The following is a 13212-nucleotide window of genomic DNA, read 5'->3' on the forward strand; positions in this document are numbered from 1 at the left end:
AATATATAAATAAATATACCAGACACTCCTAATTTTGGAAGTAAATTGATCCAATTTAGATGGATGGGAGAGTCCACTAGGAATAAATGGGTTGAAATTTCGTTGAAGAGCATTGTAATGTCCAGCCCAGAACGTTGTAAAGGCCTCGCGGCGCTTTAGATACGGTCTTGCTAACTAACGTGCGCGTATGTTTGTTTATGTCTTATGCAACTACAGGTATACAGAAATTAAAAATGAAAACATGACCCCCTACTACATAATTAGTTATTTTAAATATCGTTAAAAACGTTGTCTATTTTGAAATATAAAATACGCAATAAGGCGTTGGTATTTAAAAGCAATGTGTGACGCACACATTCCTAGACCGTTGCATCAGATATTGTGCATAATGTGAACAGTTCAATTAATGTTTGTATAATCTCGTTACGGATTGGATTTTAACGCTTTAAAATTACAATCATGAGGTTTTGTCATCAACCATTTTAATAATGAATATTGAAGTGGGCGACAAATACTGGTATACGCATACATTCTACCCTAACCTCCCAATAATCGATACGAAATGTTCCGATCTAGTGGTCCATTACGTGGTATTGTAATTGATTAAAACCGGTTTTCAGTGTTCTATAAATACTTGTTCATGCACCGAAGCGAAACCAAACACATGTGTTTAACTTTAGATCGCGATAAATTAAATAGGGAAAACTTCAAACTATAAAGGATTCGATGTCAAAGTAAGTGAAAAGTGATATTTGTGATACAGTAAATGCTGCAGTGATAAATAAGTATGACGGACACGGATAATTCGTTGACAGAGGAGTCAGGAGGTGTGGCAAATTTTGAGTGGAGTGAAGACTCAGTGACCGTGTTAAATAATTTCGACAACGGCACAAGTCTCCCTTGTGTCGCGCGTCTCGAGTCCATTGCAGGGACTGGAGCCAGCTCCCTTCCCCCGGGTCTCAGTATCTACGCAGGTCAGCCGGTGCTATTGCACGAGCGCACGTGCAAGAAGCACGCGAAGGCTCGAACTATATACCATGACAAAGACGGGCCGTACTTTGAAGTCGGACAGACGCTTGATATTCCAGATGATTTTCAAGGTACGATGTGTTTTAAGTAAATAACTGTATGATTTATCATCTTTTTATGCCCTCTAAGGAGGGCATATAGTGATCGCACTGTCTGCCCGTTTGTCCGTCCGTCCGTCTGTCTGTTCGTCTCTCTGTCCGTCACACTTTGCGTTTATTTTTTCGAGGTTTTGAATGCTCATTACTTCTATGTCGCTTCAAATGTAACATTCATATTTGGTATGCATGCGTATATGGACAAGGCCTTTCCATACGCACACAAATTGTGACACCTTAGACATTGACCTTAAACTTAGAGTCCTCGTTTAGGTTTCGAAAAATGCATTTAGGTTTCGAAAAATGCTCATAATTTCTATCATAGCGTTTATTGGGGGCATATGTCATCCTATGGAGACAGCTCTTATTTTATATATGAAGTTTGTTTAGGATTTAGCATACACAATAAAACCGTACATGTTTCAACAGTGAGAACTTCAACATGTATAGTCTTCGTATATTTCATAAACATTTATTAGCAATTTTTATTTATAATTTGATGATTACTGAAATACAAATGCAGCATTTAATTTTATTTTATGCTTTCCGGTGGTTTATAGAGAAATATCAGTGAAATATAACTGGTATTTCACTGTTTTAAACAGTGAAAAATAACAGTGAAAAAGAACAATATTTTTCTTTGTTTTACTGTGAAAAGACGTCATATTTTCGACGTAATGACGTCATAAATCAAGCGAAATTATTCAGTTAAACTCTTTTGAAATGTAAAAAAAAACTGTGAAAAAAGCATAAAATAAAAAGAAAATTTGTTAAATTCGATGGAATATCGATTTTATTTCACTCGTGATCATAAAAAAATACATAGTTTATATGATCACGAGTGAAATAAAATCGATATTCCATCGAATATTTTTTATGATCACGAGTGAAATAAAATCGATATTCAATCGAATCCAACAAATTTCCTCTTTAAATATGTGATAGCGTTAGGCTATTTCTTTTTGTATTTCATATTGTGTGCTGAGCTTATTGCTTTCTTTCAAAGTTATTTAATTTTTATAGCTCCACTTCTTTAAAGAAGTCAATAAAATATCTGTATCGGCGGACCGTTTGAGCATACTTACATCTTTTACTTTGCCATTTATATTCAAAGCTGACAAAGTTTAAACTGGAACAACAATCAACAAAGTGATCCATTGTTAATTGTTCCACATTACTAGACGCATTTATTTTTAATATTAATAATGTCCGATGTATTTCTTTGTTGAGTGTATTTTCCTTTTAATCAATGTAACTTGGGCTTTGTAAATGTTCAAAGTTACGAAACATTTTTAACGAAATTCAATACATGTACATTTAACAACACGTACCTATTCATTTTTGAACCTTATTTTTATCCGAAGGTTGGTTCGAGGTAGTTCCGCCGGACTTCGGTCGCGGGAATGTGTTCCGATCTATCGAGCAAGTGGCGCAGAGCAGCGGCCGGAAGTTCTTCACGCGCACAAACATACGGGCTATCAGGGTGCACGCGGAAGAGGAGGCGGCAGACGAGGAGACGCAGTCGTTTAAGGAGCGCAAGATCCCAGCGGGGACCGTGCTCACCGTGAAGGGTACATACTTTTTCGTTCAAAAGTTGTTGTAAATTCATTCAAAATAACGTTCTATCGTTAACAAATATTTTTTTTGATCGTCTAACTAGTGGCAATCACTGATTACAAGCACTTTTAATAACTTAACAGGGGAATTACTTCGCAGTTCTTCAAAATGACAATCAATTAAATTCAATGCAGGAAAATAAAACCACTGAGATAGCACAACTGTTACCAATATCTGCTCGTTTCTCGAAATCAATAACTTGCATTGGTTTTTATTGATAATTTGGAAAAAAAATGTATCATTAAAATAGCGTTTAAACAGGTTATATATATGTGTCTTGTTCTGAGAAAATTGGGCTTAATGCATGTGCGTAAAGTGTCGTCCCAGATTAGCCTGTGCAGTCCGCACAGGCTAATCAGGGACGACACTTTCAGATTTTATGGTATTTTTAGTTTCAAGGAAGTCCCTCCTTGCCGAAAATCAAGTTTAGGCGGAAAGTGTCGTCCCTGATTAGCCTGTGCGGACTGCAAAGTCTAATCTGGGATGACACTTTACGCACATGCATTATGCCCAGTTTTCTCAGAACGCGGCTCATATATAAATAGCAAGAGTGGTTGAGTGGTGGGGCATTATATTTTTCTCCCAGACGTCCTGGGTTTTATCTTTTTGAATGCAAACGCAATTGTTCGTTTTTTTAATTTCTATTTAATCATTTTTGACTATTCCAATTATTATAATTGTGTTAGCAAAACATTTGATGCTATTTTGCACAAATACGAAAATGTGTTAATGAGTCTCTTTGCATATTAAATTAATAGTTCTCTGCGAGATACAATATGAAACACAAATTACTGAGTATATCATCAGTGTGTACTTTTCTCGCTATTATCATATATGCAATCGGCGATTTTAATGTACATCAAAATCATTAACAGGTACCTTCGCCGCAAAATGGCAGACAACAGCGCAGACTGGTTTCATTAAACGAAAGAGCAAGGAGTACACTACAGTGGAGATTCCATATCTTAAATGTCTGGATACAGACGACATGGAGGTGCTCGTTCCGCTCTCCACGAGAGGGCGCTTCAGTCTCGTGTATGAGAAAGGAGTGCGAGACTTGAGGACGGTGTACCGGATGAAAGACATTTTAGAGGATTTGCAACTTCCGCTCAAAGTGAGAATGGTTTACGGGAAACCGCCTTTGGTGCCGTGTATTTTTAGCGGAATGTTAGCACTAAAGGGAAAGGCCAAAGAAGAAACTATCATAGCAAGCACAATTTTAAACAAACGAAACGTGTTGTTCGAACTTCCTGTGGACGCTAATTGTGCAGTAACAACCGCAGTCAACATGGAGCAGTTTGAAAACATGCGGACTTACATTGATGCTCAGTTGTTGTGCAAGAAATACGCGCATTCGTTTGGAACGCTGATAAAACTTTCGCCTGAAATGGATACGAATCCACCGATGATTCAGCACATTCCGACGGAGAAGCAAAAGTCACGTGACGAGAGTCTTAAGACGCTTGACTTGATCACGAACATAAGTGTTACAGACGATGAACCGAATGACTTCATGTTTGAGAGTTCCGACAATGATTCGGTGCAAAGCGCCGAGTTACCGCCCTTGGGTATGGGGCAGATGATGGATCTTCGGGAGATAACTCTGCCTAGGACCTCTCAGATGATCAGCGATGCATAGTTTCCGTTAAAAGCAGCTTTTGTATCAAAACGCGTATAATCAAAGATATATCATAAGTGCATTGTCATGAGTATAGCGTTCTCATTGATCAAAAATTAGTTCACCGACTGCACCCTACATATCGATATTATGTTTTGCTTATTGTGTACTGCATTTCTTACCTCATAACGTGTTCATAATTATACCCCCACAAACGAAGTTTAGGGGGGTATATAGGGGCGAACTTGTCTGTCGGTCGGTCGGTCGGTCGGTTGGTCGGTCGGTCGGTTGGTCGGTCGGTTGGTCGGTCGGTCTGTCGGTCTGTCTGTCGGTTCGTATTAAGTGTCCGCTCTCTAATTCAAGTAGTTTTCATCCGATCTTCACAAAACTCGGCCAGAAGTTGTATCTACATGATGTCTGGGCCAAGTTCGAACATGGGCCTTGCCAGGTCGAAAACTAGGTCACGGGGTCACTTAGTGCGTTTTAAACATTCAGCATGCTGTCCGCTCTTTAATTCAAGTAGTTTTCATCCGATCTTCACCAAACTTGGTCAGAAGTTGTATCTACATGATGTCTAGGCCAAGTTCGAACATGGGCCTTGCCGGGCAAAAAACTAGGTCACGGGGTAACTTAGTGCGTTTTAAACATTCAGCATGTTGTCCGCTCTCTAATTCAAGTAGGTTACATCCGATCTTCACCAAACTTGGTCAGCAGTTTTATGGAGATGATCTTAAGTCCAAGTTAGAACATGGACCTTCTTGGGTCAAAAACTAGTTCAAGGGGTCACTAAGTGCGTTTTAAAAATTAAGCATGGTGTCCGCTGTTTTTTGTGAAGACGATATGCAAAATATTATGTGTCAATGCGGCATGTGGGGGTATTAGTCACGTCTGTGACAAAGCTTTAGTTTATTTAGTTTTTTTTCACCCACACGAGCGTTCACCTACATACGTTGTATTTATACATGTGAGAAAGTACATTTAAAAAAAACGTTGACCCATAAAAACATCCAAGCAAGTATCTTTTGCATTTTAATAACATTCACTTGAATCATATGTTAGTTTTTATTGGATGTGGATTCACTGCTTGTGGTGCTTTATTTTATATCGAAATACAAATGTGATGGATGTAATCACTTCTACTTCTAATACTTTTAAGTACTTCCTACAGTCAATTGCTGACTATAACAGGAAGGCCTATTATAGGCAGATATGGACACTATCGAGTCCGTTTCCTGGGAAGAACCAGTACTTGGTGTCTATGGGGGAGATAATGAGAACGCTGCCTGAGTAGGGAGCTAACCCACGAATTCCCGATCGTTAGGCGGACACCTCATCCACTACACCACTTCTCTCTTCTTTAAGGTAGAAGAAGTCGAAATGTGTCATGGTGCAAATCAAATATCAAACGAACATGCATGTTTTTCACTGAATTAGGAATGGCTAAAGAGTCCATATTAAAGACCCGTAAATACGCTGATCATAGTAAATCAATTTGTTATCTGCTATATTTTATTTTCACTTTATGCTATCATCGGAACAATCACGGTTATGCATGAAGAATACACGACTTTTGTATAGTGCAATATTGAACGGCGCAAAAATATCTACTTCTTAGTTTTAGTTTTTTGTTTAAACGGTTTATCCTGTGCAGCGCTTGCTCCGTTCAGTACCGGAAGTCGAGTCTCTCCCGCCTGAGGCTTGGTGGGTTTCAGGCTTAAACTTGTCTTCACTTTAATCTCTTTCGCGTATTGGTCTGCGATCCCGCTCCGTAAGTGATTGAGCTCAGCGCGAAGGGAACCAGATTCTAGTAAGTCCTTACCGTTCGTGGATTGTGCAAATTCTGGAAACGGCAAAACCGGAAGTTCCAGTAACTTGCGGTTACCGTCCAGAGTCTGTGCTATTACTGTCCAGTCTTTAACAATATCCACAACTTTCATCACACCCGTGAAACCACATGGCTTACTCGGCGGATCGCCAATAAGAAGTTTCAACACAAGCGGACGTGTAAACACGCCCATGGCGATCAACTGTTTTAAAGTGTATGCGCACGCGTTTTTATCCGCCTTAGCAGTCTTAGCGTTGGGGTTCCGGTGTTCAACAACATAAAACTCCCCAGTGACGTCGAAGGGAATCAGCAGATCCAAACCCTCGCCGGTGACACAGACGAGGCATCGCAGGAGTTTCCTCTTAACCGTGTTTTTCGTGGTGGTGTACTTCACGTGGTCCTCGAACACGCTATGAAGTGTGAAGACTCCCGGCGGGAATTCCAGGCGCTCGTACATGATGTCCTTCCGGATGAGCGGATCCAGCAGCGAAAAGCCGGGCACGCGCTTGGCGGACAAGAAAGAGGTCGGCATGACCCGGGCGAGGTTTGAGACGCTGAGGATAGGGACCGTGTCCTCCTCCAGGACTCGAAACCAGCCTGAAATGTACCGACACTGCCTTTAGAATTCGTACATCCGGAATATTGTTCTTTCGCGTAATGAATTCTATAAATACAGTATAACCTCATTTCACTTATTTTAACGCTATCATATCAATCGAAACAGTATGAAATGTCCCACATGTGCAAGCACGCGATCATATTAGTTCTGAGCATTAGAACATTTGTGAAATCTAACTAGTGTCGTATTTCTACATGTATTAACCCACACTTGCTTAAATGATTGTGGTTGTAAAATGATAACCCGTTGACTAAATAAACATTTTAATGAGCCTTTCTTTTTTCTGTATGATGCGTCTTAGTTCTCCACAGTTTTGTGTATTATGATTTTCGCCTTATACAGAATTGCAATTGGTATAACTGCGATCATCTTCAACTTTAGATCACGTTAGTGATTAACTAGAACAATGCGTCATTGACTGAAAATTGCTATACTTTTATTGTATTAGAAGAGGGGATTGTTGTCCAAACCAGAAGTAATTCAAACACATACACACGCACGCGCGCGACCGAATGAACACACGCGAACGAACACATACGTACGCAAGTACACACATCGCTTTTTAACCCTTCTGACCTGGATACTGGACAGGTATGACAATGGTGGCCCCTCCCTCGCGGTACTGCACGCCATCACGTGACGTGCGCACGGCAACCAGACTGGACACGTTCTTAGCAATCACCTTGAAACCCTTCGATTCCTGAAGCATATAATATACAGATGAACCAGTGGTCAGGCTGTTGTACAAAAACGTAAAAAAGTAGTTCAAACGACAACTATTCTGCAGATAACGTAAAAATACTTTGTTTCAAATGACGGAGCTAAACTACGAATATCCAGCAGTCCATATTGTCAGTAATGATAACTTAAGAAGGAATTAGGATTAGTAAAAAAACTATGAAATTATTTCGTTTAAAATACATGTACCTTCTTCTATCAGTATATGGATAATATAATTATGTACTTCTTTTAAATAAGCTACCTTTGATTTACCGTCATAAAAATAAATATTTCATACAAACAACAACCATGGTCAAACAATAAATACAACAGCGTACTATAGATGCATGTAGGAATGAACTAGATCGAACCTTGAACAATAGCAGCGGCTGCTGCAGCAGTGTACCCGCGTCCTTCTTCAATTTGCTGCTGTCGTCGGCGGCGTTCATCTTCACCACGACCGGAAGTGTGGATTCCTTGAGGAGCGCCTCTAGATTGAGCGATTTTTCGGACCACAGCAGGGCACTGGAGGGCCGGGGGACGCTCACCGGGTGAAACTCGCCGCTCGCCATAAGTTTCCGGTTCCGGGGAAAAACACAAGTTTAAGAGTTGTATCTCACAATATGACGTTACAGTTTTAATACGTCCTAAACATAGTTTTAAACACATGCACACGTGCGTGTTGTATTATAACGCAAGCCTCAGCTCATCCGTTCACAACAGTATAGAAACCATTTTGCTCAACACGATAACAGGTTTTTGTAAGAAGAACATTTAATCACAAGTTTCACCATTTTTAAAATTGCAAATATGAGTATTTGTTATACCATTAACCCGCTGAAGTTTCTACACTTTACTTGCTTACCCACAATCCAGTCTTAGGTTTCATTCAAACATCACTAGATCTTTACGCGTTTTCATTCAATTACGAACGATATTTGAAATTGATTTTCTCCATCTATTCAATTCGTCTATAAATTCACTGGCAAACGCTTTCAATGTTTCATATAATGGTAACTTAAAATCTGAATAAACTGCGCATAAAGTTTTGATTGATGTTATGATGAAGTCCAAAATTTACCGCTCGAGTAGATTTGTCAACAGCAGTCGGTGAAACGGTGAATGGTAATACAGATATTCATAAATATCACTACGATCCCCAAAAATGCGCTTACATTAAATCATGTACAGGTGTATTGTATCCTTTCTCCAATTTGCATTTGTCTGTTTGTGTTTGGATACTAGTTATACAAAAATCCGGATCGTTCATGTTATTCTTGCGCAGTGCTCGCTTATCTTTGTGATGGAAAAATAACAACACCGAATGATCGTTTTCACACTACTCGTTGAATTATATCTAGTTATGAACCTCAGCACAGAAAAATATTTGTTTTCATTTACGTTTCAAACTATTGTTCAGATCACGCCATAGTACACCTTGTAGTGTTGTCTATAGGCTAATAAGTTTTTCTCTATCGTTCTGAATGGGGCTATACTTGGCCATTAGACAACGGTACACCGTACGTAAGTTCTCCAACAAAGTAAACTGAATTTTCCTATTGTCCAAAATCCTCAATTAAAAAAGTGAGCACTTTGAGAAGTCAAAGTGCCCCAAGTTATTTTAGTTATTGCAGTATTTTAGACAACAACATATTATGTCAGTTTGTTCTGAAATCAAAAGGCTGATAATGGATCTGCAGTTTATATATCAGTCTTACTGCCAATTTTTAAGCTTTTTTGTCGGAATTTGACCAATAAACTTCTTAATACGTTATGAAACACATACGAACCGTTTCAATGCGGATAAATGCATGCGGAAGTCTGCAAGCACGTGTAATGAACGCATTTCTCTAATCAAAATTTATCGAAAGAAACCAACCGTGTTGTAATTAGCCTACACGGACATAAAAAACAGTTACACAAGCAAATACGTCTTTTATTTTCAATATTCAAGATTTCAAGAGAAACGGGTTACATGTTATAATGCATTTCTTTTATTTTATTGTATATATCACGCCATGCTCATTTATATGTGTCATTTATATGTGTCTGAATAGTTCAACGATTTTGTTCTCTGCTAAGGATGAGATAATAAGCCAATATTGTGCGCACATATAAATACTATCTTAATGTTTCAGCGTTCAAAATCGAATATTTGAATAAAGTCCGTATTTTCTGACGAAACAAACAGATGAGTCTTGTCCTGATTGTAGCATATCGCTTGTGGTGCAGCAAGGCCGTCTGGTTCCGCTAGAAGCAGCTCCGCCTCGTCACCACCGGAACTGGAAATGGTGTAAATTTGGTCCACGTCCTTACAGCAGACGACAATATTACCACAGCGATCTGACGTCACACCGCGCGTGTGCAAACTCTGAAAGAAGCATTTTATGATTTAAACAATTTTATTTAAAAGTTTTTGATGTTTGATAGCCTTGGTACACTGGTGTCCCTACATTGACCAAATCAATCATGTGTTGGCAACGGAAATAGACACTTCGTAAAATGTTTAAAAATATGGTCAGCCTATGCGACTGGACCCCTAAATATATGGGTTTTTTTTGCGGCGTTTCCAACGTCCTTAGCGTTTTAACTGTCCAAAGAAGTTGCCGTTAGATCAAAACCTCATTGGCGTTTGGGCGCCGACTTCATGCATTCTCACGACAACTACACGGCGTCAATTGTGATCTTATAGCGTCCTGGTATCGCCTTGAGAACAAAGAAAGAACGCCGGTCCGGTGTGGCGCATTTATCAAAAACGGGGAAATGGTGAGTCTCTCATAAATTAAAAGGTAAATGTAAAAGTTTTTTTTTCCATTCTAGTGTCACCCTTATTGAAAAGGCCAGCCAATTTGACTTATAAGACACATTTTGCGTGTATACCATGTACCTCCAAACTCCTCTAGCTCGCGGCTCACGAACCGACCATATCGGAACAAGTCCCATGACAAACATCCATCCTTTGACAAACGCTCACTATGGGACTCGAACCTTCGACCTCCCGATCACGAGGCGGACGCATAATCCACTAGGCCACGGCGAGCGGTATCATAGGCGCTCGATGTTTTTTTAGTTACCCGTTGTTTATTTTAATGCATACACATACTATTTGTCAATATCTTTTTTTTAAGAAGACGTTTTTGTCGGAAGATTTTTATTAATTTAGTATGTGTATGCATTAAAATAAACAACGGGTAACTAAAAAAAACACAAAAAACATTGACATCGAGCGCCTATGACCGGTATATGAGACTACCTATCTTTATGTGTTATACTACAGTTTGTCGCGTGATTTCTGGATTGTTGAAACAGTTATATGAAAATATATTCATTCTTTGTTTTTGAACATTGACACCGACAAATATTACCTTTAACAAGTTATATTCCCTTACAACAACATCAGATCTCTGTGGGTCGTGGTACTCGTCGAAAAATAGCATCTTGTCCGTCTCGTTTCCTTCTGTGTATGACGTCACAGATGCAATCAAAATGCGAGGAATGCCTTCATCCGGAAACTGAATGTCCGAAAAGAAATTGCATTTCGTATTAATTTGGAACAGAATTGACGATTCGATGTCAATCCCTCTAATTAAGGACCGACCGGATGCTGAGCAATTAACCACGAACAGACCATCGTGGTGCCTCACGCCCCAACACGTACCTGGCCCTGTTGACAGTGTCTTAACAATTTCCATTTCCGGTCGTACCTGAACAATGTTAATGGCTCCTTTCAAAGGACAGGTGACGGCTAGTGCATTGGGTCCGATACTTGTCAAATCAAACACGCCGCCCGATATGGACAGCCGTCCAATAAGCTTTATCTGCGAATTGAACAATTTGACCCTCGCGTTATTACTGTCCGCAAGGGCGAGCGCACCAGACGACATGACGTCACATCCGGTAATGTTGGACACATTTTCGTCTTCTTTCAATCGAATGTTGTATTTCGTTTCACCATTCTTCTCAATTCCAATTTCAAACAATTGATCAGCATTTCTCTTTATTTCGTCAAATTCCTTATTCAAATTCAGTTTGAACCTAGAGGCCATAAGATTTCGTGGCTCTTTTTTCTTCCTTATCTCCTCAATGTTATTTTCCGCTCGTTTGATCTTAATAAACCTGTATATGTCCTCGTGGCTATTGTCAGTCATGATTTCTTTAAGAAAATATATTTCAGCCCTGAGACTCTCGCACGCTTGCCTGGCTTTCCTTCTCTTTGCCTCAATGTCTCTCTTGCATTTGTCGAAAGTAATTTCCAGTCTTCTTATAGCTCTTACCTCCATGAGATTTATCCAGTTCAGGATATCGCGTTTCTGTTCCTTCAAATCGTGAAGAAATATATCTTTAGATTTCCGTAACTGCTTCAAATCACCTTGCAGTTTTCTATCGTATTCTTTAAAATCTCTGACCTGTGCTTCTATATCTCTGAACGGAGCTTTAAGAGCATCCCCACGCTCGATTAAACTTGGTAAAAAATTCACGTTTGTTGAACACAGTCTGTGATTCACAAATTTGCAAACATCACAACAAAGTTGTTTATGAAACTGACAAAAATGTTTAATTGGCATGGTATGTTCTGAACACATTTCTGAAAAATTAAAAACCTGTTCTCTTTTCACAGGTTCGTCATCCAAAACAATTTCAGTGAGTTGTGCATTGTTTTCTTCGTGGTCACTTGCAAACTTATTTGATTTTGTAAGACCCATTGACAACTCTTTTAAAACCTGCAATCTTTGTCTTTCGTATTCTAAAATAGACTCAACACTTTCCTTGAGAATTCCTGCTTCTTGAGTTTCATTCATTTTTGTCGTCGATTGATTGCCGTCTCGCTCAGACACACTGTTGTCGTTTGAGTTTGTTTCATCAAGAAGTACGTGGTCACGATTAAGGATTACGTGGTTTTCCGTTATGACCAACTTCCGGTGGGTACGTATACATGTGACACAGACGAATGCGCGACAGGTTTTACAAAAGACGCTTGCGGGTTTGCATATCAAGTCCTTCTCCTCTCGGTCGTCTGTCGGCGAGACCCCTCCACGCGGGTCCCTCTCCGATTCAGGACACAGGCCACATTTGGCGGTCTGAAGGTTAAATTTCACTCTCTTCATGGTTGTGTTTACTTATTTTTACACCAGTGTGCTTAGTTTCACCGTAAATTAACGGATCATATTCGCTAGATTCACTTTCACTTGAATCAGATTCACACTCATTAGATTAACATTAACTTGAATCGTAGTCACTAAATTAACATTCACTCGCTAGAGTGGTTCGGTAATTTATTTTAGAGAGATCATAAAAAGATCACATTCACTCTGATGTGAAATTCAACATTTACTCCACAGTGCCTTTTTCACATTCAGGTTCGCTCGACGGTAAACACACCATTCGAAAGATGTTCGGTTATATGTTTTATATATAAATCCGTAATATTAACCATTTACATTGAAATAACATGTTTATTGTTTTCTGTTTCAAACAATTAACAATTATAATTAAACGCATATTGAGTCCTCCTATTGTTGTATCAAACAATGGGTAGTGATTCATAACAATGAATAGGTTAAGTCACGGTTAACTTCGTTCAACAGTGATCAGTTACACTTTCCGTTCGTTTTGTTAAACGGAGTCAATTACGTAATTAAGAGTCAATATACCGTATTGTAGACTTAAGCGAATATAGTTATTGCTTATA

General features: G+C 39.2%; 2 protein-coding genes across 3 annotated transcripts; one reads left to right on the plus strand and one right to left on the minus strand.

The window, feature by feature from the left end:
* Positions 1 to 621: 621 nt before the first annotated feature.
* On the plus strand, positions 622 to 5962 carry LOC127862675 (uncharacterized). The gene is made up of 3 exons (XM_052401908.1): positions 622 to 1100; positions 2489 to 2695; positions 3617 to 5962. Exons 1-3 carry the CDS (start codon positions 788 to 790, stop codon positions 4378 to 4380), a joined length of 1284 nt encoding a protein of 427 aa, XP_052257868.1. The 5' UTR covers positions 622 to 787; the 3' UTR covers positions 4381 to 5962.
* LOC127862674 (uncharacterized) lies at positions 5851 to 12443 on the minus strand. 2 transcript variants are annotated; one of them, XM_052401907.1, is made up of 4 exons: positions 10889 to 12438; positions 7895 to 9894; positions 7380 to 7503; positions 5851 to 6781 (listed from the first exon to the last, which is right to left on the minus strand). In XM_052401907.1, the coding sequence occupies exons 2-4, from the start codon at positions 8093 to 8095 to the stop codon at positions 5964 to 5966; spliced, it is 1143 nt and encodes a 380-aa protein (XP_052257867.1). In that variant the 5' UTR covers positions 8096 to 9894; positions 10889 to 12438; the 3' UTR covers positions 5851 to 5963. The 2 variants fall into 2 exon arrangements, with proteins under 2 accessions (XP_052257867.1, XP_052257866.1); XM_052401906.1 differs by lacking the exons at positions 5851 to 6781; positions 7380 to 7503 and having other exon boundaries at positions 8092 to 9894; positions 10889 to 12443.
* Between the last annotated feature and the right edge of the window lie 769 nt (positions 12444 to 13212).

This window comes from Dreissena polymorpha, chromosome 16, assembly GCF_020536995.1.
Source record: "Dreissena polymorpha isolate Duluth1 chromosome 16, UMN_Dpol_1.0, whole genome shotgun sequence".
NCBI classification, from domain to species: Eukaryota; Metazoa; Mollusca; class Bivalvia; order Myida; family Dreissenidae; genus Dreissena; species Dreissena polymorpha.

What these genes read in the sequence shown, in the direction of transcription:
- LOC127862675 (XM_052401908.1), top strand. Translation starts at nt 788, where the DNA reads ATGACGGACACGGATAATTCGTTGACAGAGGAGTCAGGAGGTGTGGCA. An exon ending in TATTCCAGATGATTTTCAAG is followed by an intron (nt 1,101 to 2,488) that starts GTACGATGTGTT and finishes TTTTATCCGAAG; the next exon opens with GTTGGTTCGAGGTAGTTCCG. An exon ending in GACCGTGCTCACCGTGAAGG is followed by an intron (nt 2,696 to 3,616) that starts GTACATACTTTT and finishes AATCATTAACAG; the next exon opens with GTACCTTCGCCGCAAAATGG.
- LOC127862674 (XM_052401906.1), bottom strand. Translation starts at nt 12,322, where the DNA reads ATGAATGAAACTCAAGAAGCAGGAATTCTCAAGGAAAGTGTTGAGTCT. An exon ending in GGGAATATAACTTGTTAAAG is followed by an intron (nt 9,895 to 10,888) that starts GTAATATTTGTC and finishes TGCTTCTTTCAG; the next exon opens with AGTTTGCACACGCGCGGTGT.